Source organism: Loa loa, assembly GCF_000183805.2.
Source record: "Loa loa unplaced genomic scaffold supercont3.39, whole genome shotgun sequence".
NCBI classification, from domain to species: domain Eukaryota; kingdom Metazoa; phylum Nematoda; class Chromadorea; order Rhabditida; family Onchocercidae; genus Loa; species Loa loa.
In genome coordinates this window covers 346,099-372,648 of record NW_018108219.1, presented here as the reverse complement: position 1 = coordinate 372,648, position 26,550 = coordinate 346,099, and the positions used below count along the sequence as shown (strand labels likewise).

The following is a 26,550-nucleotide window of genomic DNA, read 5'->3' as shown; positions in this document are numbered from 1 at the left end:
TAATTTATTTCAGTTGTTTTTTATCCATTATAAAAAAGGATAAATGAGCATTTTAAGGTTACTCATAATTAATTATATAATTGCTTCTTTTCAAGTTTAATCTTTACAGAAATATGACCAAATATTGCCTTGATTATTATCATTAATTACTTTGACAAACAGTTGTTCAAAGTTGAAATTATAGCTGTTTCAGAAGCAAGTTTAATAATACCTTAACACTTGATATCAAATCAAAAATTGTGCCATCATAATCAAACAAAGTTATATTATATTGCGGATATTCATCCAAAACAGATCGAATAGGATCTAAAATGTTTCAATTTTAGAAGTGAATTATATGTGTCGGAATAATTTATATGTTTTTAGTAAATTATTAATTAAATTAAGATTAATTAATTGCAGAATTATCTACCAAAAATTGCAGAATTGCAGAATTATCTAGTTTCATATAATGAAATTATACGGAAATTTGCATTCTAGAGTTTGAAGAGTTTAAGCATTTAAAACCCTAAACCTAAGGTATAATTTATTTAACAGAATGATAATTCTAGTGGGATAAAATGGTTAGATTTCAAGAATGACCAATTTAATACAGACATTTACGCAAACATTTTAATACATTCAAATGCATTCTATTCAAAGTTACCAGTCAAAGTATATTTAATTTTAGGTTTCGACTCGAAATCTCTTCTGTTTCAAGATAAAAGTAATTAAGTTATCCAGTTGATATTTTTCATTTTTCATATCCAAGTAACTATTATATTTAACTATTATCTTTAACTATTATCTATTCAATAGTTTAAATTTGATCCATCAAAAATTTTTACTTTCTTTTTTTCTAAATTTAATTAAAATTTTCAAATTGATTAAAACAAACCGAGGAAATCAGCTCGTTGTGTCCATCCATCTATTCCATGTGAAACTGTTATAAATAAAAAGCTATCGATGATAACTGAATTCCTTAAATTGAAAATGCATGCAATGATTGAACTTAATTTTCTAATTTCAATAAATAATGCTTCGTTTTTAAAAATAAATTCTATAATCCGCCAAAATTTTCATTTTAATTTCAATATTAAAACTATATTGTACATATTATTACGTCATCCAATTAATAAATGACTGATAGAAACGGAAAATCATTTTGTTTCCGAAAACGGTCTATATCATATCAGGTATGCTGTTGCATTGATATCATCATACTGTTCATCATAAAGTAGAATGATATGGAAAGCTGTGTCGCCACGAAAATCCTCTTGTCGCATTATACCCTAATGAGGTTATAAGCCATGCTAGTGATAGTATATGCCTACGACAAAAGTCTCCCATATCAGTTAGGTCTCAACTGAAGGGTTAAGCGAAAGTATATCCAATGGGCAGGATGGACTCGTTAGCATTCTGGCAATCATCCCAGGAAAAGGACAGATGGAACTCGTTTAATCCTGTAAAGCCATCCATCTAAGAATCTTTTACGTCCTCAAGACTTCACTGTCACCGTTCTAACTCGTTGAACGTTAGTAAATGAACTTTTGGAGTAAAAGGTAAGGTCATGTGCTTCACCTAAAAAAATCCATCTGCGCATGTGGAATATACTCACATGCGCAGCGTTTACACCAAATTTGTAACATGTGGCGAGAGCTTTTCCAAAATTTTCGCTCCTGAAGCCTAAATTGTGGTTGATGATGATGATTGATGATGATGATGATGATGATGATGATGGTGATGATGATGGAGATGATGATGATGGTGGTAGCATAACGACATATAATTAGATGGAAAAAGTTTTCTGTTAATGGAACTTAACTGGTGTAGCTGTAGAAGTGGTAATATCTTGAGTTAATCGAAATATATATTGCCAATCTTTTTATCTTGGCCAGTATTAAATTAATAGGTAATAACACTAAATTATGCAATAATTAGGATAATATCAAATAACATACCTATTAACGATATGATAATGCAAAATATTCTTATCAGCCAAAAATCTGCTAGCGAGAAATTTGGGCACATATTGATAGGTAAAATTAATATTACGATAGCCAGCTTTTTTCCTTTTCTTTTTAAGATACTGAAAAAGGAAAGCTAAATTTAGGTTAGGAAAATTTTAAATTTTTATTCAAATTTTTTGTTTAATATGTTAAAATTATGCAAAATATACTTCATAAGATTAAATTCTTAGCATATCATCATATGCATATTTCATTTCATTCACATTTTTTCCTACAATTTATAATGGATCTAAAATTATTCAATTTATTCAATTTAAATCTTTCAAATGAATTAAGAATTTGTTATTTCAATGTTTTTGTTTAATTATCTTTTTTTAATAAATAATAATTTAAGTGAATGTGTTAACGCTAACAAAAGGATAACAAATATTTGTTAAAGATTGTAAAGGTGTAAAAAGAAAAAGAAAACATTGTGCATTGAATTGCAATTAATTGGAAAAATTTCGTTAATTTTTATTTCAGTAGTTTTTTGTTTTTTAAATTTTTCATTAGTTAACATTTTGCTTTAAAAAAAGCTCATTGCAACAGCGTAATTCAAATAATAATAATAATATCAAATGGTTTGAAATATTTCAGTAATTTTCATCATTATTATTTATTATTTCAAAAAAAAAAACGACAAAAAAGGCAAAGGTAAAAAAAGGATATAAAATTTATAATTCAGATCATAATAGTGATGTGATCGTCATAAATTAGAACTTTTACTTTATTAATTAATTTATTAATTTAAAGAAATCTGTCATTAATAGTATTGAAAAAGAAATGAAAAATTTTACTTTGACATAATCTCGAAGCCACAGGAACGTTCTCTCTGATCCGTATGATGTGGGAAGTTTTTCCAATTTCTTAACTAATTCCATAAATTCATTATATTGTGTAGCATTACTAATATTAGGTGGATTATTGACGATAAAAATTGCTGGAGCGTACTGCAAAAATATTTAGCAAAAGATTAAAAATCATTTTTAAATCCTTTTTTTTGAGCTAATTTTTTCGTGAACTCTTTTTATCCTTGGTTTTTGCTTACAATTTTTATTATTATCATTATTATCATCATGTCCATCATTATTATGATTGCTATTATTGTCGCTATTATTATTTCCTATTATCGTTATTATCATTACAATCATTATTATTATTATTATTGATATTATTATTATTCCAAATTCTACTATAATTATTTCAATCGTTATTTTTACAAAAGCTAATTATTACAAAAGATTATTGAAAAAACTTTTTTAAGCCAATTCAATCATTTTGTCAGATAAAAACTTTTCGAAGTAAACTTTTACCTCACGAAAGATGTAATCAACAATTTGTACACATATATTTAATTTTGAATCAGATGAGAATGTTTTGCTGGGGTCAAAGTTTGCTCTCATACGTGCAAGACCCACAGTAGCAATAACATACAAAATTATTTGTATGATGAGGATAATTATTAAACCAATTTTAGATATAACAAATCTAGAAAGTAAAATCCAGCGTTGAGTCGAATGGCTAAAATATTCATCTTATAAGTATTCATAAGACTGAAATTATTTCAACTTTTAAATTTTGAAACAGGAAGGAAAAAAGCAGGAAATTATGTGTTTTTTGTATGAGATTAAAATTGATTTTAAATCTTAAATATTTTTTTTTTTAGTTTCATTTTAAGGGGAAAAATGAGGAAGAAAGAAAAAGCCAACGATTGAAATATTTGGAAGAAAAAAAATGATATCATTAATGTTGACATAATTTTTTCCATTTTAAATTTCATTGAAAAAAAATTAATTAATTGATATTTTTAATGTTTGACAATTATTGCACAGAAATTTTGATAGATAATAACTAAAAAAAAAAACTCATTCTTGGAATATTTTCAAATTTTCAAAGTGCAATTTTTTTTTATTTTTATCAAATATGAACGTTGGAAAAAAAAAAATGAAAATACAATAAACGAACCAGAATGATTGTCGTTTTTTGGGATGTTTATCATTCTCAAAATATGTGGTAAGAGCAAGTGTTGGTGCAAAAATGGTTAATTCAAGGATATAATCTATTGTAACTGCTATTAACATGCATAAACAAAAGGAACTCATCTAAAATTAAATTTAATTATTTAAAATTAACTATCTCATCCAAAATTAATTTAATTAACTAGTCAAAAATTGTTTCATCTCAATCTCTCTTTTTTTTTCTTCTTACCAAAACTAATTTATAACATTTTGAAACTTATCTGTTATACATAAAAATAAATTTGTATTATAAATAAGTTTCATTATTTTCCCTAAAATATGTTATAATAAAAAAAGAAAATATGTCGTAATATTGTTCATTTAATAATATCAATTAATACTTTATTTTACGATATATTTGTCTAATTTTAGCAAATATTTTTAAATATTTACAAAGAAAAAAAATTTCAATCAATTAAATTAGTACGTTTTATTTTCTTATTTTGTAATTAAAAAAAGAAACAATAACCATTGGTGATGCAGTTATTGAGCCAACACCAAATGCAATAATATTAGTAACCGATGTAATGCTTATACTTGGCCCAACTGTAATTATCACTTTTGCCATACGCTTTCGTTTGTCCGAAATTGGCAAGTAATTTTGCCAGGCATGAATTAAAAGAAATGCATCGTCAACACCTGAAATAAAATTTATGAAATCAGAAAATATTATTAAATGATATCTTGAAATCTGTTTATCAAAATGAGCGATACTGATAAGTTCTTGTATTTTTTTTTTAAACAAAGAATTTCAATTGTTAAACTATTCCGTGAAAAAGCTAATCTGATTCAAATTTTAATTCTCTACAAATGATCATCATAAACTTTTTTTCAATGCACTTCTAAGTGGTCATAATGACCGACTCAAAACAATGTAATATTAAAATTTCAGTAAAAATTGGGAGAAAATTTTAGAGCATTATAATAAATTGTTAGGAAATAATATTGTAAAATACAATAATAAATGAAAGTCTGACGGAAAATAAAAGTTTTTTCGTTTTCCATTTATTCCAAAAGTTAAGAATTGAAATCATTAAACGATTTAATTAACGACTGAAATGCAATTCTTTGTTCATTTCTATTATTTAACAATTTTACGTCATTTTTATACATAAACATTGTAAATTTGATTATGCTATAAATGTTTTGGAATTAATTAAATTAAAATGTAACAATAATGAAGTAATGCATTACCGATTCCTATCATAAGCAAGGGTATAAGGCCAGCAGTTGATGTTATTGAAATTTTAAGCCATAGCATTAAGGCGAATGAAACGATTGTCGCTAATAGAGGTGATGCAATTGCTGCTATTATAATCAAAATCTAAAAAGTTTTCGAATGAATTTTGAAAATGTCCAAATTTTTCAAGAAATTTTATAAAATGTCAGAAAAATTCGAAAATTACTCAAAACATGTAAATTTCAATCACAGTGTTATTTTGCATATATCGAAATTTTTTTCTATATTTAACGAAGCTTTTACAATGATAAATATTTGATTGATTGTCATTAAATTAATTTTGTGTTCAAAAATTAATTAATTCAAATTATTCTGTAGTTTGTGGAAAAAAGAAAAAGAAACACTGACAGATTTTGCTGTATCATTTTACCTTTTGTGAAATTATTCCCAGAATTTTTATGAGTAATGAATTTTCAGTTGAGCAAAAAGAAGAAAAAAATAAAATTTTTTTTAAAAAGAACAAAGTTTTATCCTTTTTTTTTCCCCACAATTAATCATTACAATAACGGAAAAAAACCTCCCATTGACTCACTCATTTCATGCAACAAAAAAAAAAAAAATGCAAATTTCATATAACAAAGAAAGAAAATGTAGTTTTGGAAAAATTAATTGTAATTTTTTATTTCTAATTTTTGGAAATTTGTATGAATTTCAAATATAATCGCATAGATTGGGATATGGTCAAAGGTTAAATGCTATAACTATAATCTAAGAAAAAAAAAAATTGTATTATAATAATGTAAGAAATCTGTTCATCTTAAATTTTATTAAGATTTTTCCTCTTTTTTTCCAAATTAATTAATAAGAGGAAAGCATTTGTAAGAGAAAAAAAGATGAATAAAGATTGATTATTTTTCACTTTTTCTTACCTTACTTTTTATTGTAAACATGTGCAAAACACGTGCCATATAAACAGACATCATAAATACGCCGATAACAAATAATTTCACCGATTTTAAATTTCCTCGTTCCATTTCTACATTTGCAATCTGAAGTTATCAAAAATGAAACAAAAAAAAAAAAAAAAAATTGAGAACATGAAAAAGTACCGAATGGAATCATTTAAATGAAATTGGGCATTTAATTAAATTTAATTGAATATATTTGCATTAACCAAATATATTCAAATAAAATTGAATTTTTTTCCTGATTAATTAAAATTCAGAAACTTATTGATGGTATTTTAAAGTATATATCTCCAATTAATATATTCAAAAATTCGCTTTCACCTTAAGCTAAACTCTTTTTTTTTAATTATCCAATTCTTTAAATAAATTAAGATATAACTTAATCGCTGGTAGATATGTGCAAATAAATCTAATCATATAATAATGAAATATAAATGATAATTATCGACTTATAATTGTCGGAATTGGTATAATGCTTTTGGTTTATAAAAATTTTGAAATATTAGCATGAAATTTTGAAGCATAGTTTGATAATGAACTAATGGAATCTTTAACAATCCACGTATGTCAGAAAAATGAATGCTTATTCTCCAATTTATAACATGCAAATTTTCAAGAATTCAAAAATAAGCATTTGAAATTACATTTACAATTATTTAATTGTTAGATTAAGTATTCAAAAGATGCTGTAATGAACTAAAACAGAATACGGTAATGAATATATCAGCAAAACGATAATGATAAACAATGATATTACGATGACTTTTGAAATGATAGAAAAATTAATTGAATAATTTCAATATCATTCGCTGTGATTCTAATCAGTAGACTTTATTAATTGTAACCAAGGAAATGTTAACGTACGTTGCTTATTACAAGGGAAAGAAACGATTTAACAGTAATTCCTTTGTTATAAATTTGATATCATTTTGTAAATTTACTATACAGTGTAAAATGTAAGCTAAAATTGTGTATTCACTGTGTTCATGTACTCTAACAAATTGTTGTAAAAAATTTCACATGCGTTGACAAACATGCTAATTCTTGTAATCTCTTCATTGCTAACGAAGAGCTCCATTTCACATGCGTTGACAAACATGCTAATTCTTGTAATCTCTTCATTGCTAACGAAGAGCTCCATTTCACATGCGCTAACAAACATGCTAATTCTTGTAATCTCAGAATGGTTCCGCGGTCGTTCCTACTCAATGAAACAGAGAATCCTGAGCACTAATAGTATTTTGAAGATTGCAGTTCAACAAGATTGATAAATAAACAAGTTATCATTGAGGTGTTTGTTAGCGCATGAAACGTTATCATTTCTAACGTTATCATTGTTAATTCATTTCTTCGAAACCATAACTACTAATTTATTTATTGTATTAGCAAGCTTATCGTAATAAAGGTTTTAATTATCCAAGTTTAAGAGTATTACCAATCAACGAGGATAGAAATAACCCTCAATCTTTGTCACAATTGATAGTCGACAATTGCTACTCACCTGATCACCATAGATGTGAAAGACAAATAAATCTGAGTAATTCTCGTTTTCGCTTAATTGATGCAATGCGAGTTGCCATTGACGTAAACGATATTTTTGCGAAAATCCATGAGCTTTTACCATAAAAAATAATGCGATTGTTTTGGCAGATTCCATTGCTGTTGGTAATCCCTAAAATAATTTAAATTAAATTTCAAAAAAGAAACAGAAAACTGTACCTTAATATTTATGCATTAATGGATTGAAATTATTACTAATATTAATAATAATATATATGAATGAATTGATGTAAAATTGTCGAAATAAATTGTAAAAATATAATGCTGTTACAATTTAATTTCTTGCAATTTGCACTTTTTTAAGTATAGCTTTAGTAAGTTTTTTTACAGTAACATAATAAAACCTTTTCCATGAAATTTTCAGTCACTTTAACACCAAAGAAATGTGACGCTAAGGAGATATGATGTCCAAAAATTGATCCTTGAGGATATGACAATATAATTGATCCATCACTTTTGTTATTGAGAGTCACAAGATCGTAACCAAACTGCAGCAATAATATAAATCTTTCAATCAATATAGTTTATTTTTGTTGATAACTTTTGTGATTACTTCTCTTTTGTTTAATTAGCGTATTATTTTTTCAAAGTAAATTTCGCTTTGACATTTTAAAAAAAATGACAATGAGAAAAATTTTAAAAATTTGGCCATTAAGCAAGTAGAGGTGTAAATATATCTAGATAATGAAGTGGAACATAAATTAAAAATAATAGATTAGATTGAATAAATCGAAATTAGCCTAAAATGCTTTCCTTAGCTACTTAACGTAATTCTAATCATAGATGTGAATTGGTTGAGAGAAGATATTCAAATTCATGTTCATACTTTGAAAGCATCGAAGAAATAATTAATATTATTGCCAGGTATGCGAAATTCATCATATCTAATTGGTTCCTTACTATCAGGAATTTCGAATGATTCGATGAGCAATTTAAGTTCCTTTATCTGAAAATTACAAAGCTAATAATTGTTTTTTTCTTTGGAATAGTGTAAGAGAAAAAAAAAATTTTTTTCTTAAAATTATCTGTAACTTTGATGATGAATGAAAAGAATTTGAATCCAAACAAATGAAGCAAATATGTTTGTTGGCAATTGATGAAATGATTACATTCAAAAATAAAAGTAATAAAATTTTGCAAGGGTAACTGATAAAAATTAGATCTGAAAGAAATAAAATGAAGTTTTCTGACAAAATGAGTGTTATTATAAAACTTAAATATGAACTATGTAAATACAAAGTTAGATGCAAACAAATATTCAAGCAGTATATCAATCAAATTAATTAATCTAGTCATATTTAACGGTACCAAATGATACTATTCCTAATCCTTATGAAATCTTTATATGCGATATTCTAATACAGGTAAATTCAACAAAAAAGAAATGGAATATACGTAATATTAACTTAATTTTAAAATTAAATCAAAAACAAAATACTGTCAAAAAAGTCAAAAGCAAAATTCAAAGCAAAATACCATGTAAATTAATTAAGTTGATGTTAAACTAATGTTTGATTATGCTTAAAATTTAGTAATATTTTTCAAAGGACCACAAAATACGGAAACAAATAATTTTCATTTGTGATATTTATCAGTTTCATTTTAAATTTCATACTGCAAAAAGCTAAGCCTTTCATAACATTGTATAAAAAGAGAATGAAAAAAAAGCCTAAATGAACTTAAGAAAATTTAATAGAAATTCAATTAAGTTTTTTTTCTTTTTTAAATGAGAAGATTTTGACCCTTCTCAATCTACCACTGCTTGTTTTATTTTTTTTTCCGGAATATTAAAATATCTTATGTCGGTAGCATAATTCCGTAAATCTCGTCATTCCGATATTAGCGATGTTTGTTACTATTAATGGTTTGAAAGATATTTTCACTTTTTTTTAATTCAAAAGTTTCAAAAATATGATCTCATGTCTTCTTACGTGTGTTCTTACATGTGTTCTTACGTGTATTAATTGTATTATTTGATATCGACAAATACGAGTGATTATTTGTATGCATTTAAAAAAGTACGTAAATTAAAAATAATATGATTAGTCATTATATTTGTTATTATTAAAATTATTTGTCGAAGATCTGAAATAGAAGTAGTTAACAAATTTTTAAGTGAATTTTTATTTTTAAAAAAAAGTCCACTTGAACTTAAAAGATTTAATTAGAAATTTCCTTGGAAAAAAATCTTAATTAACTTGAAAAATTAATTAACTTTGAAAAAAAATTTATTTTTTTTTTTGTTTTGCCATATCTCCAATTAATGATATAATAGAACGAATGTATATGTAAATTACGATAATAATAAAAAAATATATAACAAATAAAAATGCATTTAATTTTTTTGAAAAATCTTTGCTTCGATATTTCATAAAACTTTCTAAATGATAAACAATCATTAGATTGTAGTAAAATTTTTAGTTATTCTTTTCTACAGGAATTATTAAAAACTAGTGAAGTATTACGTTTTCAAATTTTCTTAATTTTTTTTTTGCAAATTTAATTTAGCACTATTCTTTCTCCTATGTTTAAATTTTTAAAATTAGTTATTATTATATTGCAGTAACATTAATTACTAAATTTATATGACGAATTTAAAATTTGAAAATAATACAAATAGGCATGGAAATATTTTTGTTAATCAAAGTGTAAGTCTATGACAAATAGCATATTTTAATTAATTGTCACGAATTACATTGCCTTTCGTGACGTTTCATGATGGAAAAAAGTATGAAGATTCATAAATGAATGGGTAGTGATTTATTAATTTGTAAGTTAAGATACTGTAAATCAACTCATGTTAGTAATTAAGTATATATGCAATGTTGACATATTGTAAAGAATCTCAGGTCAACCTGGTGTCAATCAATTTCAACTTTTCTGATTGCTACAAACTCAACTAAATCACATTACAAAAGAGATTCGGATAGGTAATCAAGAGAGGAAGTTTTTATAATTCTATTGCTTATATAGTTATTCTAATTATTTAATTGTATTCAATTACTCATTCAACATCCATATACTCAAATTATTCAAGGAACTGTATACTTCTATACTTATTAATTCAACAAATTTGGTACTCAATTCTGTATTTAATATTTTTTTGAAAAGTTTTGTTTAACATACAATACTTTTTTATCCATTAATAAATTTTCAACAACAAATATTCAGTTATTCAAAACTTTCGTAACAAATTACTGAGAATAAATATTTTGTATAAGAAATGATTAGATATGATTATCATAAAAGATTCACTGATCAGTACTTACTTCAATTTGATTTCATATAAATTTTAAATATAATTGTTAAAGATTATCAAATAATCTTGTCATGACATAATAATACAATAATTATGACTTTTTGCTTTTCATGTAGGATGTATTTTTTCTGATGTATTTCCAAACGATAATCATCAGTGACCTTTCTTTTTGTGTATTGCTCAATAATGCCTACAACCTATCTTTTTTTTGATTTAAATTGAACTTTAAGTTTAACTTCATTTTAAAATTTCTTCCCTGTTCAATCACTGAAAAGGTCATGAACTATTGTCGTTTACAATGTAATTCTAATCACATGTTAAAACGTAATCAAAAAAAAAAAGTACGCCCTGTTACATTTAACACACACATACCTCTACTTCAAATTAATTATGTCTATGGTAAAAATAATTAAGTAAGGTGACAAATTAAGTAAGAAAGTTGAGAAAAAAAAAGGAATTATCTGAATGTATTGAACTGATGATTTAACTTATGAAAAAAACTTTTAAAAAACTTATTCGATATTATGGATTTTTTTTCCTGAAATTGAATGAAATTGTCATAGAAAGTATAAGTATTACTCAACGAGAGATTATATTTACTTCATCACATAATTGAGGCGTAATTTGAAGAACTGTTTCATTTAGATATTTTGGTTGAATCAATACAGCCATCATTTCCATATCCTTCCATGAAGCATTGTTAAATTCCGCAAAACGCTGTAAAACTACCAACGAGAAATGGAAAAACAATACAATAAACCCAGATTATAATAATAATCAATCGCTCCGATTTTTCTCCTTTCTTTTTTTATCTTTTCCTGAATCTCCTAACCTGCTCAAATCTTCCGATGGTACCTTCGAAATGATACTATCAGGTTGCTGCTATTCATGAAGAAAAGATTTTAGAAATATTCAATACTCATATTCAGTTCTGGATGCAAATAATGAATATTTGCAGCTTTTCCTGCCAATTAAAAGTCTAATTTGAAATTGGGAAAGAGAAAAAGTTCGAAGATGTTCATTAACCGTCAACTATTCATTGTTTGAAATCTTTGTAAAAGCTTTAAAGAATAAGTATTTGAGTCGTAATCGATCCCCCAATTATTATTGTTTATCACTGTTATTATCACTGTGACCCTTGTCGTTGTTATCATTACTCATCTTATTATAATCATTAATTAACTCAAACCTATCAATGTCCGCTTTCCCTATCTTTATTAATTTTTACAAAAATTTTAAGCAATGATTGTAAAAAGGGAGCGATTGACAATAATTGTAAATTTATATATTTGAATAATTTTTTTCTTTACTTGAAATTCTAAAACCGAACGACTATTTCGATTTACAAAACCATGCCGTATATCCGTTTCGATAATAATTGGATTAAATATAAATGCAGTAATGATTGAAAAAGAAAGCATCAATGTTGAACCAATTGTTAGCAGAGGATAAGTACTAATAAAATAACCAAATTGTGATGCGACATATTCCATCTTTCCCATGGTTGAATCTAAAATTCAATTTAACTAAATTAATTATCATTAAATATATTTCATATTTATTTTGTAATTTTTGGCATATTTTACATCGCTTTTATCTTTTTCGCTTAAACAAAAGAACTAAAAGAAAAAAAAACGCATTAATAATCTGAATCGAAATTTAATCAATAAACCTTGAAAACTGGAAATCTAATCTGAAATTTTAACCGAAATTAGTACATATATATTACGCATTTTTAAAGTACAAAATTTTCTTTTTTCTATTTTCAATAAGTAAGCTCAAAAGAATTTAATTTTTTGTATTAATAAGAGTAGGCAGTTGGAAAGGAAAAATGTCGTAAATGATGACGTTGTGCGGAAGATGATGACCGATGATGCGCAAAAAGAAACCTAAATTACCAGTTCTAAAACTTTTATACTCATTCCAAAGTTTAAGAAAAAAGAAAGGCAAAAATAGGAAAAGGAGGAGTTAAACTGGTTTTTTAAAAACCAAAGAAAAAAGGCCTTGGAATGTAAGATAGTCCTACAGACATTAAAAATATGAAATGGATTAATTAATATCAATGTATAGAGTAAAGGAAAAGAAAAATAAAACTGGTTTTTTCCTTTAAAAGCCAAGAAAAAATGGCCTTGAAATGCAAAGTAAAATATAAAATAATTCTTCTACCAACACTAAAAAAGAAGAGAACAAAAAAAAGAAATAGATTAATTAAATTAATTGACTGCACTAAATTAGTGCAATTATTTTTTGATCATTTTAATCATTCCCTTTTACATTTTTAGTTCCTCCAACAAACGATTAGTTCATTTGTTAGTTATTTTATTCCTCATTTTTCTTTTTTTTTCTTTTTGTTTTAATAAATTACGTCATAAAATGATTAGTGAACAGTTAAAACAACGGAACTTTATCAAATATATTAGTCATTTTTTTCACATTCTTTTGAAATTTTCATCATTTCTGGTTTATAAGAATTTGTCATACCTTTTTTTTTCTTTTCTTCAAATTTATTTCACTGGCAAATTAACAGTATCATTTACTTTTTCATTTTCTTCCATTTCTTTTTCTTCTCTACTTTAAGCATTTTAATGAAATTTAAGCAAAAACTTTTAAATAATAGTTCATCTACTCTATTTAACAATTTTATTTCATCGCTACAATTAGTAGGAAAATTTTGGCAGTTAATCGTTTTAACATTTCAAATAAGTTATTGAATTAAAATCAAAATTCATTGGATTAAAATTGAAATTAATCATATTTCTCATTTGAACACTGTAACACAACAAAAAAAAAAACTGCTGTATATTAATTTTATATCCCATTAACCCATTTTTCAAAACTGTTAACAGTTCATTGGTATTAAAAAAAAGAAATGGGTACGCAAATTAATTCCAACTACTTTGAAGATAGACTATTTTTATTCCGGAAGTAATTCAAAGTGAAAACATTCTACCAACTTTTTCTCCCTTGTTTTCCCAATTATTTTACTTTCATTTTTTTTTTAATATTCCTTTTCGTATATCGCAAATAAAAATTTACATATAATTTTATATAAATGTAGAAATGTTCAAAATATATCAATATTTGCATAATGTATTATATGATATTAGTTATCAATATTTATGTAATCTATTATAAGTGTTATATGATATTTGTTATGTGTTTTACTTAAGTCATCAATATTTATTTAATTAATATTATAATCATTATACAATATTACCACTATTTGCAGAATGTATTTTAAGTACTGTATAATATTAGTAGAAGTATTAGAATTCTAAATATATATTTATATTTATATTTGTACATACAAACAGTAAATGGATAGTAATTTACCATTCATTGAGCCAAAAACAAAAAAGGTAAATTTCATAATTTAAATAAATTAGCGAATTAACTAATAACAGTTGCGAAGGATTTTGTATAAAAAAAAAAGTAAAAACGATGTATGATAAGTACAAGAACCAAAAAATGAGCAAAAAAAAAAGAAAATCATCTAAATTGTTTAACATTCATTTCAAATAACAAATTTTATATGAATTTCATTCTTAGATTTTTTTTTCTTTGCTCATTAAATAGAAGTAAAGTTCTTTTAGAATATCATATTGAATAACATAAAATTCTATCATTATTCCATGATTATAATATTAATGTTATGATTTAATGTTGTTAATATAATTATATTCGTTCTGTATATTCTATTAAATTGAATAAAATTATGCAAATTTGAATTTCGTCTTCAATTTTGTGCAAAATTATTAGTGATTGCGAATTTTTGGATGGAAATTCAATTGTAGTTTTAGATGGAATGAAAATTTCTCGATAAGTTATTTCTTTTCAATTATATCCATTAAATTATATGGTGTCATTTTAATGTCTTTTTTCATTTCAACTGGATCAATAATTCATCATGTTTTTTAATTTTGCAAAACAAGATTTAATTTTATTTACAATTTTTTTCAAATTCTAATACAAACTTCATCCATTTCTTTTTTCAGTTAAATCAATCATTTTTTTTCTTTTTAATGCACATTTCTTTTTTTTCTGTGTCCTATTCTCCTTCAATTCCTATAGAAAAATTTTTTGACATATTTCACTTACAAAATGCACAATAATATTTTGTCCAATTAAATTTAATGATTCACACAATTTACAATTATATTTTATCTAATCCAATCAAATTTAAAAGTGAAAAATTTCTTTCCGGAATTTAAAGTCATCATATTTTTGAAATGTTCAAAAAATGTCGAATAAATAAAATAATTCTGGAAAAAAAAAGACTTGATTAAAAAATAATAATTATAAGCATCATTTTTACATTTTATTTTCAATGAAAAAAGGAAGAGAAAAATGAAGCGAAATATTATAAATAATCTTTTTCAATGTTAATCTTTCCGATAATATTTCATATATTTCTTGTTGCTATTATTTTTCCATCAGCACTTATTTCATTATTAGTTTTCCATTTTTGATCCATATATTCTGTCAAGTAATTAATTAGTTTGCTATCTAATTTAATTTACTTATCAATTGGTTTGTCTAATAATTGGTTGGCTTATTGGGATAACATCCGGAAATGAAGGAATTATACAGATTTGTTCAAATATTCGTAAACATGACAATTTTCATCATATCGTTCTCTCATAGTAGTGATGGAAATTTTTGGTGCCGGATTGTACTGATATTGATTGGCACCGGTACTGGACCCGGTTTGTGTAGAAATGGTACTAGTCCTGTTTATCAAGAAGAACGACTGAGAGGAATATTAAGACAATTTCTTCTTTTTTTGGTGTTACATTTCACATTCCCGCTTATTCAGCTGGCCACCGAATAACTGATAAGCTTCAAATTGGTGGCACTTTTTTTATTTTCAAATTTCTGAAGTGACAGGGTTTTTCATACGAATGTGTAAATTGTAGTTGAGCTATTCCCTTTAGTTTCCGGAAAAGTTGGCTTGGTTATGCCGGGGTTCCCTTTTTTTTTCTGATTTTTAAATCGAAACGCATCATGCAATTTTTTTTTTTGTTCTATGTCCTCAGGTTGATATAGTTTATCAGGAATAAAGTTCGTCAGCAACTTGTAAATAATCCCGAAATCGATCGTTCAATAACTGTAACGACTATCATTTTCATAGTTTCCTTTTATTTTATACTTCAATTACCTGCTATAATCTTTCCAACATTTTCTCGTCCACTTAGTGAATCACTTTTTGCTAATGGTATTGATTTTTCCCCATTTCAGATGAGATATCTTCTGTTATTTCTCCTTACTTTGTTTTACTGCTGTATATAGCGGTCTTCACCGCATCTTAAATTTTATATTACCTTACATCTGTTGTTAGACCTATTGTACTGAACAACTGTAACAATATTTTTGCATTTAAACCTTTAACCACATATTTTTTAAATTCCTTCTTTTTAATCTTGAAAAGCATTCAATTTCACATCCTTTATTCTCTTCACTTCCACCTTGCTTAAAATTACGGCTGACAATTCATTCATCCTGTGTAATTCGAAAATATTAGCACCAGTCGGAAATTGTCGGAGTATATCTTATATTTGAACATTAAATAAATGCAAAAAAGTAACAATTTTAGGATCCCGAACTTCACCATGGATCATTTCAGGAATGGTATATAAAAATTCCGGATAGTATAGTTTAACAATGAATGGTTCCAACAAACATTCGGTTAAAAGTCCAGCGTGGAAAAATCCGCGTGATGTTATTAAGAAAGGAGTCCGCAAAAACAGGTAGCGGTTTATGTGAGAATCGTGGAAGAGTATATCTTATATTTGGACATTAAACATAAACGGATGAATGGTTCCAACAAATTTCACGACTCCTAATCGAATGTTTGTTGGAACCATTCATTCCAACAAACATTCGATTAAATTTGTGGATCGTAAGATGCTTTTGTGTTGTTGAGTTTCTGAATTTTAATTACATGAAACTTTTAACTTTTGTTAGACAGTTTTTATTGGTCCTTGTATTGTCGAAAATTTACATATAGGTTAAACAAATTCTAATGATTTCAGACGAGGGTTATCAGTCTCATCATCATCATCGTCATCATCACTAAAACAATTATGCATTGATAACGAGGCGGATGAAGGATTCGCATTGCTTTCGACAAGGTTATCGCAAGGAGCTGATTCGATGATAATAAATCCATTTCGAGTATTTTCCACTTGTTTTTATACCAACATTTGTTTTTCCGTTTACTTGTCAATTTTATTTGCTAAGACAAACTTTCTTTACCAGACTTTTTGTCAAATATATTAAATGATAGTAAATTTCAATCTAGGAGGCCAAAGAATTCCATATATATTTTCTATATCAACTTACTGATAGAGAAATCAATTTCGCCTGATTTATGATTTCGTCAAGTGAACTTATCTATTCACGATATCTGCCACTTAATGCAATAGTATGCGATTTACAGCGAGCATCTTGTAAAAGGTCGTTCAAGCGAAATCCCCTTCCAAATAAAATCAATGAGGACAACGTTGACTTTTCATCGACAGTTGCTGATCTTATCGCGGACAGTAATGCGTTGCAAGAATTCCCATCAAGCGTTTTCGACAAGATGAAAAAAATTTCCTTGCCTAAAGAAACAGAAGCTGTATGTTTGTAGCATATTCTTATATTTTTTACTTGAAATTATCTTGTTATTTAATTGATTATGTTTTGTTTATCAAAGTTTGATGTAATATTTGTGCTCGACCATCGTTCATTTCAGTATTTCGTTTCAGAATGACATTCGTTTCAACATTTTGTCTTTCCAAAAATTCATGTTTGTTTTCCGGGAACTAATCCTGAAACGTGCATTTTATCACTAATGATTTCGGATTTCTAAGAAATGATGGTATTATTCCTAATTTCGATGTCCGTGTACATTATAGAAAAACAACACTACCTCTCTCAGCGCTACCACTACTTCCACCACGGGATCACTTCCAGTTGATTTCTCAAGCATTGACGAATTCAATTGTTCAACGCCAAAAAAGAAATCCTTAAGAATAGAAGAATCGAAAACAAAAGTGGATTCACTTCCAGTTGATCTTCGACTTGGTCTTAAGTTACGCTTAGAATCATCGAAGCGTTTCTTCTGGTTGGAAAATTCAAGAGGGACCGGTAAAATTTATAAAACATGCAATTATAACTTAAGTAATACATTCCCAACTTAAAAAAATACTTGTAGATCCGTGCTCGATTTGTCTATGGTCGGATATTTCCTCAAATTTTTTCAGAAATATTCCAGGTTCACAGAAAAAACGAAAACTTTTAAACCTGCAGCAAAGCAAAAAAGATTCAGGAGATGATTCACCGTTTTTTTTGGCTATGAATTTCTCTTTCGATTTTGTCAATTTCTTTTACTTATTTCAGCAGCTTATGACGATGCAATTAAACTGTTTTGTTTGTTTCAAACTGGAACTAATGAGGTAAGATGTAAACATTTTGAAATTATTATTTGTATTTAACGGCATAATCAAGAGAATTATGCTTGGTTATCATGAATGTTTAGCATGTATAGGTAGTCGTAAATTCTACGATGTTTATTTTTTAAATAGTTGCATTAAGAGAAAAATCGTTTTCTCTCCTTTTCGACCTGTATTGGGACCAGAAGATGATGATCGATCAATCATGCATAGTTAGTTCTGCTTGGATAAAGTGACCTCTTAACAAATAGTTTCCAGATAGCTTTGGAAACAACTGGAAGATCGATCAGCGATTTATCTAAATTTCTAGCCTGCACTCTTTATTGGCAGTTTCCGGATTTAGCCTGGCAACCGTCATTTCCACGCCTGGACAATGATTCTCGATTGATAGGTGTCAGAAATCCTGCTGTGCCAAGTTTGCATACACTTGGTGATCCACTTGTTCAAGCACTAACGATGCAATGGTATGGTCTGGTCAAACCAGTTATTACCGGAAATTTTTGAAACTTTTAATCATTGTATAGAATTTTTCAAGTGAATGAATTTTATATTCCAACAGGTTTTTATCTCTTGAACAACTCTACCACTCATGGCGATTCGGAAAGCGACAGTATTTTTACGCCTGTTGTCCAACATATACAATACTATTTTGGAAAACTTCGAAAGGCATTACTGAAGTAAATGAGAATTCAAGCAGGAACGGTGAAAAATATAATTTCCAGGTTGTTATAACACCTACATCATATGGATTTCGTCAACAGTTACGAGAAGACGGTAATATTTTTTGAAATTTTATTCACATTTAACGCTTATGTAACAGTATTTTTCACATCTTTTGAATTCGTGTTGGTTGAAATTTGCTAGAAAAAATTGCGGTATTACGGTTTCTCAATGATGTTTGCCGTTTAATTATACAAAAATGATCAAGTTGAATAGGAAGCAAGTTGAGCAGTGTTCAGTCTGCAACTCGATAAAGTGTTGTAATTTTAGGTATAAAATATTCAATGCCATTTCGTCATTCACGACGTTCATCATTCAAACATTCAATTCAAAACAGTAATAGTTTGCTGCAAACCACGCAAAGTCAACCACCATTGATTTCTGATAACAAGAAGGAACAGTCATGGATATCATCAGATAGTTCATTTTCTGGAAGGCGTGATGATTTTGTTTTGGTATGCGATTCGAAAGAAAATCAAACAGGAAGTGATGGAAGGGGAAAGAATGAGAAAAATGAAATAGAAAACGAAAGGTTAGTGACAAATAATAGCTTATTTATTTTATAAAAATATGTTAATCATATTTCTCTGGTCCATGGTTTTATCTCTTATTAGAATGAGTTAACTGAAAGAGAGCAGGTAGATTAACTGAACGAGAAAATATGTCGTATTAATTGAAATTTTTTGATATTGTGTGTATTTGGAAGTAAAGACACTTGCGGTAAACAGTATCCATGTGATATTTATCAATTTGCTGTTTGCTTACCTTTGATTATTTTCTTTATTTCCCTTTTGATCTATCCTTTGATTATTTTGTCAGACTATCATTCACCTATTATTTAGTCACATTATTTCTCAAAGTTTTATTCCAGTTCGGATGACCAAAACAGCTCGAATGACACAGACAATGATGAGTGGCTGAGAGAAATAGGTATATCTCCTAGGAAAACCTTAAAGATTACGCGAAAGTAAGTGAAATTTGTGATACCGGCTATAATATTTGATAATTGTTTGTTTTATTGAGAGCTTTTTGATTGAAGCTGAGGGACTGATTTTTTTTAAGGGAAAAGTTGGATCTTTATACTTTTTTAAAAAATTATATCTATTACCGATACTAGGAAATTTGTGTCTATTCGTTTTTTTCCAAACATTTTTCATGAAAAATTTGTTTTGCAGTAAATCAGTAATGTCAAGCCATTCTCTAGACTATGAATGTTCATTATCCATGGATCCAGATTTCGTGGATGAAAATAGGAAAAGTGCAATTGTGCTAAACGACTTAGATAGCATTGCGGTAAATTCGAATTTTACCCCTATTTTTGGAACTCCCGGACTATTCACTGAGCTGTTTTGTAATTTATAGTATTTTAAGGCTCTTTATAACATGATGACTACATCAAATTTCGGACGTGTTGCGACTGGACCACAAGCCGGCTTTCCACCTACACTTTTGGCCAGACAACCGTTTCTAAATGCAGTACTGAAGAATTTGAAAGTAAGCATATTTGTTTGTCACGTTCGATCTGTTTTAAAACACTTCAAATTCTTTATCCTTTAACTGACCGATAGTTTTTCAGTGTCAATATCGCGAGTTCACAAAGGATGGTGCTGATTTTTACGTCTGCGAGTGGGAAAATGGTCCCATTATGCCTCACATGCTTACAATGGTACGCTTTCATAATGTTGGTAGTTGTTAGTGATCTTGAAAAACAGTTGAGAATGGGTCTACTAGATTATTATAACTAATATATTTTCTAAATGTCTTAGTTGTAGTTGGAAAATTTTCTTCGGCACAACTCAAAGTTGGATCAGGAAGCCTCCATCACAGGTCAAATAAGTGGCCGTTTCAAATGTCCAGGAATGAATGATGCAGCCGGTCTTGGTGAAATGGCGAATTTCAGCAGTTTTGAATTTCGTCTTGGTTCTTTCTTCAAATCGTAGTGTTTGTCTATTTTAACTATACATGCTTCATGTCTTTTATCACTTAAATGTTTAGAATAGGTCTTTGAATCAGAATAACTAGCATACGTCATCACAGCTGTTATACATTATTCTGAATTGATTGGGCGGATTGATGTTTCTTCGAAATTAATCTGTAGATGGCAGCTAGTAAATGCTCTGTAAAAGTCTGGTATTTCAGTTCTTTCTCCCTATTGTTTTCTCTTTCCTGTAGTATTAACCTGTTATATTTTCCCGATCTCACCGTTCTTCTACAACACTAACTTTATTCGGGGACAATGAATTTTTCCAAGATAATTTTTTGTGTTTTTATCTAAAAACATCTTGTGGTGATATTAATGTTATTTACTGCTAGATAATAACTCCGGGAAAGTCATGCAGCAATGAAATAGTTACTAAATTGATAAACTTGAAGTAACCTCTCCCTACACTTTTCAATTCGTCGTGGTATACACGTGTGTCGATTTGGTGACATTAATATCCGAACAATAGTAATAATTCTATCAATTTTCTTTTTTTGGTCTTTCTGAAAAGTTTTGCACTTTCTTTTCAAGTGTTGAATTTCATTTTTGATACGGGTGAATGATACTTGTTGTTTGCTGTTGTTTTTTTTAAAAGTATTATTCATATTGTTGTTATTTTCGAAATGATGAAGACTTCCATGAAGTTGTGACTATGTGTGACAGATATTTTGTTCTTGATGCATAGTGCTTAATCTTTTGTTATTCTGTGCTAGCTCTCTTTTCTTCTCTTAATTGTTACCTTATCATTGGGAGACATATTATGCATTATATAGATTCGCGTATTTCGTATTGTATTCATTTTTGTCATTTCCCTGAAGTTATTCCAGTTGACCAATGCAGTAGTTATTGCATAATGGCAGTGTTTAACTAACTGTTTATTACTTTTCAAAAAAAAAAGAGGGTAAAAAGACACAAGTTTATTTAAACCAATGAAAAAACAGAAGGCACATGATCAATATTAGCAGTAGAAAAAGATCGCAAATAAAGGAACAAATACTAAAGTATTGGTTATATATAAAGTAGTGGTTCCTAACCTTTTCTTGATCATTATCTGACTACGTAGACTGCAAGGTTCAAAAATAATAAATCCTATTAGTTTGGAAAAATACTTTGATCAAAGCTTTTAACATATTAATTGGATTTGGGGTAACATTATGATATAAAAAAGGAAGAATATAATTTTTAGTAACCTCATGGTTCAAATTTTAGTGTTTGTGAAACATCAATGATTCTGGGCTGGGAACCATGAGACTTGAAGTGATGAATTAACAATTGAAATATCGATTTATATTACCTAATGATATGTGATTGTACCTTTTTCAAAGTAATAAACAAATTGCATTGTTCTCATTGCAATCAATATGTTAATTTGAAGTTGAACCAATATTATCTTATTGTGTATTATCATTTTCTGTAACATTTATAAATTGATAATTTCGAGTTGACAATATTCCCTTCAATTTATCATCATTTACAATTTAGATGGTAATTTTATTTTCAACAGATCAATAGAAATTCATAAAATGATATTTGTAAATGATACTAAAATTATCCTACATATAGTAGTCAAATATATTGATGATATTATGACAAAGTTAAATATTTAAATGTATGATTGATTATCTTAGTAATTATTATAATCCTAATCTTAGTGTTAATAATTATAATTCATATTTTTTTCATATTTGGCCATTTCATTAATGTAATGCAAATGCAATAATTGCATGCAAAAATGACAATGCTGTCGCATCGATCTGAAAAAAAAGAGGTGTCCAATGAATATTTTAAAAGAAATGAAAATTTTGCGACTTTTTTTCAAACATTTTTATAACTTTCAAAAGATAAGTAAGTACTTACTCCAGCAAATGTCCATTTTTCGCTCCAATGTAAAAATGAATAATCAATGGAATAATGAAATTCGGTAACAGCACAAATTCCGGCCAATAATGAGCATGTAACAGCAGTTGGCATTTCCTGATATAAATATAAATATTTTTCTTCCTTAATTTTAAAGTTTCCGTTTTTTTTTTAAATTACAGTTCAGATAAATTTCCTATGGGTTGTACGTTTCAAAGTTAAATTTCCTTTTAAAATAAAATTATTAAATTTTTCAAATTTTTAACTATCAAACTTGACCTGATTGAATGAAATGTTGAAATATTGTTTTGTTCAACAATTTAAACATGTAGAAATAATCAGATCATATTGTACAACATTTTTCGGCTAACAAAATCTAACATTGTAAATTTTTAAAAATTAAATTTCTTTTTTTATTGATTTTATTACTTTCCTCCTATAATGATTAATTGAAATTTATGTTCAGTTAAATTTTTTTTTGCTACAAAATCTAAAATTCAAATTTCGAAGTTAGAATTCTTTTTTATTAATTTCCTAAAAACAGACTTAAGAATTATACTACCATCATTTTCTTATCTTTATGATTAATTGAATTCCTGTTCAACTACTCCAATTTCAATAGTGATTCAAAAATTATAGAAATTAACCAACTGTTAATAGAAAAAATTTCATACTTTCTATTTCTACATTTCTCCTTCAATTTTTCATCCCTCACCTTTTTCTTTTATTTCTGAATTTTTAAAAAAATAAAAATAAAAGGGAAAAACAAAAGTGAAACTTACAAATCTACTATATGCTTGTCTAATTTCAGTTTTTTTAAATATTGAATTAGCAAGTAACCAAACAAGTGATAATAATAGGATAAATGTTGCTGTACACATCACAAATAATTCAAATATTTGATAGCTATTAGTTGAATCATTTTCATTTTTTTCACTCATTTTACTATCAGAATTTTCCGTTAATTCCATTTCTTCCTGAAATATGAAAGTGTTTATAAAAATCATGATTCATTATAGTGATAGTGATAATAAACAAATTATAGAAACGTAAGATTACGAATATCATATAATATGTTTTCACAATTCTTCAAATTTTTACATAAATATAGCAATAATCATGATGACTATGATTATAATGATATTTATGATTATGATAAATATGACCATAATGATTGGTGATTATATATACGTATGACCATAGTAACTGGTGATTATGATACATATGACTAAAATGATTGGTGATTATGATAAGTATGACTAAAATGATTGGTGATTATGGTAACTATGACTAAAATGATTGGTGATTATGATAAGTATGATTAAAGTGATTGATGGTTATGATAAGTATGACGATAAGGACTTATGATTATGAATGTTATTGTAATTAAATAAATTAACGAAAAAATAACCTGAAAACGTTGACGATTTTTGGGAAACCAAAATGGCCAACATTTTGAATAGGAACAATAAACTCCCGAGTAATAACATAGTAAAAGTGATAAAATCTAAAATTAAATCCTAATTAAATAATATTAATTATAATAAAATTAATTTTCATCACAACAATATCAATATTGTAAGAGTTATCATTGGTAGAATTACACTAAATGATTTGTTATTAAAATCAATTTTTATAATCAAATTTTCAAATTGTACATCAAAGAACAATTCAGCCTTCTTTTGTTGAATTAATTAGGACGTTATTGAACTGGTCATTATTGCTTCTTTTTTTGGTCATTATCATTGATTATAATATCAATATCGACCATATGTAACTGGTCACTAATATTTATCTGGCCATTTTTACTGAGTAGAATGTTAGTATTGGCTGATCATTAGCTGGTCGTCATTTCTTATTTAATGCCTAATTACATGATTGTATTATAAATACTAAAGGAGAAATTAATTCCTGCCAGTAAAAGCATTTTCTATTTGTGCTGTTATCCAATGTTGGTAATTATCAAATCTTAATTTGCAATTAATTACCAGATATCAGTTTGTAGCTAAAAAGGTTGAATAGTTATGAAAGTTGATAAGTTTCTTTCAGATAACTTATTCTATTTAATTTGACATCTTCATATATGTTCACGATATTTTAACCATAGATTAAGGGATTAAACTTGCTAAATATATGAAATATTCGAATATATTTTCTTTATTTAGTAATTTTTGAAACAACAATTTTATTATTAAATTAATTTACAAACATATTATTTATTAATACGTTTCAATATAAAATTCACTTGTTTTATTTATCTTATGTACTTTTAGAATTCTAATATTTCTCTTAAACAATTAAATTAACGAAAATACGCTATCATTTCACAGCATTCACATTAACACAATCCTTATTAATATTAGAGTTTAATTAAGTTTGTCATTAATTTCCTAAAAATCTCCCAAGTGTTAATAGTCGAAAATCATTCCATGTTAAATTGAAAAATCACATTTAAAATTATCACAAATGATAGATTGAAAATATTCCACTGATAACAAACTACAACTGCCATATCAAATGATAACATTTGTAATTCTCATGATAAGAATTTCATTCAATATTTAAAAAGCAAAAAAAAATAATAATAAATAAAATTTAAAAACTTGGTTTAGAAAAAAAGACAAATATACGATGAATACAATGAGTTGTATTTGACAGTGAATCATAAAATTTTCTATTGAATGTAAATTTTCCCTCAAAAAGAAAAAAATTGTTTACTAAATAAAAAAAAAGGAAAAAAACGAAAACATTATAACAACATGTCTTGGATTATTTCCGCTTTTGATTCACAACAAATAAATATAAAATATTTGTCACATATATATACAATAAATAAAATGTGACATAAATATAAAAAAAAAAAGTTAGCTATCATAAAAAATATTCTAACATTATAAAAAGTAATCATTTCGTTTAAATTTGTATTTTAATACTTGTTATATCAGCAATTCTTAAGTTATGTTTTGCAGTAATTAACAAAAAATCATTAATAATTGACGTGTTAGATTTTCAATCTGAAGTTTTTGAAATACATTTGTTTAATTTAAATTATCCGATCTTTGATCTTTTCTTTTTTTTTCCTTCAAAACATAACAGATAAAAAACTACGAAAATCATTTCGTAAAAAATTGTTGCGTAATTTTTTCAAAAATTATTAATAATTTATGTTGAAGCAATAAAATGGCAAATGTTTTTCATAATTGCTGAAAATTTCAATGATTACGAATTAATAATATTAGGCAACAAAGAATTTTTTTTTTATTCAAAATGTGACCATTTTGCTTATTGTTGTAAGAAATGTCATCCAATCATAATAAAATATTTCAGATTTAATGAAATATCCAACAATTAAATGTGGAAATAAATTCTCAATTAAACTTTTTTTTAATCATTAGCATTAGCATGCATTTTACTATTTCAAGCTATATGATAAACATTTTCATTGTTTTGTCCAATTTTGAATGCTAATTTTAACATCATCGTTATCAGGTAATATTATCAATGCGATTAATGCTTTTATGAACATCATCTATATGCTATAACACTATTATATATCATTGTAATATCATGATAATTATCACTA

At 26.6% G+C, this 26,550-nt stretch overlaps 6 protein-coding genes across 6 annotated transcripts; 1 reads left to right on the top strand and 5 right to left on the bottom strand.

Annotated features, from left to right (window-relative positions):
• Positions 1-178: 178 nt before the first annotated feature.
• On the bottom strand, positions 179-1,756 carry LOAG_03838 (hypothetical protein; the record flags this gene model as incomplete). Its single annotated transcript, XM_003139375.1, has 4 exons — positions 179-306; positions 878-960; positions 1,496-1,560; positions 1,598-1,756. The coding sequence occupies 4 exons, from the start codon at positions 1,754-1,756 to the stop codon at positions 179-181; spliced, it is 435 nt and encodes a 144-aa protein (XP_003139423.1).
• Positions 1,757-1,927: 171 nt separating this feature from the next.
• Positions 1,928-6,220, bottom strand: LOAG_17101 (hypothetical protein; the record flags this gene model as incomplete). The annotated part of the gene is made up of 7 exons (XM_020449761.1): positions 1,928-2,068; positions 2,786-2,938; positions 3,302-3,509; positions 3,954-4,090; positions 4,476-4,645; positions 5,201-5,330; positions 6,116-6,220. The coding sequence occupies 7 exons, from the start codon at positions 6,218-6,220 to the stop codon at positions 1,928-1,930; spliced, it is 1,044 nt and encodes a 347-aa protein (XP_020306684.1).
• Positions 6,221-7,592: 1,372 nt separating this feature from the next.
• On the bottom strand, positions 7,593-9,193 carry LOAG_17100 (hypothetical protein; the record flags this gene model as incomplete). Its single annotated transcript, XM_020449760.1, has 4 exons — positions 7,593-7,826; positions 8,059-8,202; positions 8,541-8,660; positions 9,191-9,193. 4 exons carry the CDS (start codon positions 9,191-9,193, stop codon positions 7,593-7,595), a joined length of 501 nt encoding a protein of 166 aa, XP_020306683.1.
• Positions 9,194-11,552: 2,359 nt separating this feature from the next.
• On the bottom strand, positions 11,553-12,466 carry LOAG_03836 (hypothetical protein; the record flags this gene model as incomplete). Its single annotated transcript, XM_003139373.1, has 2 exons — positions 11,553-11,690; positions 12,284-12,466. The coding sequence occupies 2 exons, from the start codon at positions 12,464-12,466 to the stop codon at positions 11,553-11,555; spliced, it is 321 nt and encodes a 106-aa protein (XP_003139421.1).
• A 4,168-nt stretch (positions 12,467-16,634) lies between these two features.
• LOAG_03835 (hypothetical protein) lies at positions 16,635-21,069 on the top strand (the record flags this gene model as incomplete). Its single annotated transcript, XM_003139372.1, has 13 exons — positions 16,635-16,720; positions 17,006-17,147; positions 17,413-17,592; positions 17,873-18,104; positions 18,357-18,412; positions 18,668-18,873; positions 18,969-19,183; positions 19,400-19,661; positions 20,001-20,096; positions 20,305-20,422; positions 20,501-20,623; positions 20,706-20,795; positions 20,902-21,069. The coding sequence occupies 13 exons, from the start codon at positions 16,635-16,637 to the stop codon at positions 21,067-21,069; spliced, it is 1,974 nt and encodes a 657-aa protein (XP_003139420.1).
• A 1,738-nt stretch (positions 21,070-22,807) lies between these two features.
• LOAG_03834 (hypothetical protein) lies at positions 22,808-23,081 on the bottom strand (the record flags this gene model as incomplete). The annotated part of the gene is made up of 2 exons (XM_003139371.1): positions 22,808-22,864; positions 22,968-23,081. 2 exons carry the CDS (start codon positions 23,079-23,081, stop codon positions 22,808-22,810), a joined length of 171 nt encoding a protein of 56 aa, XP_003139419.1.
• Between the last annotated feature and the right edge of the window lie 3,469 nt (positions 23,082-26,550).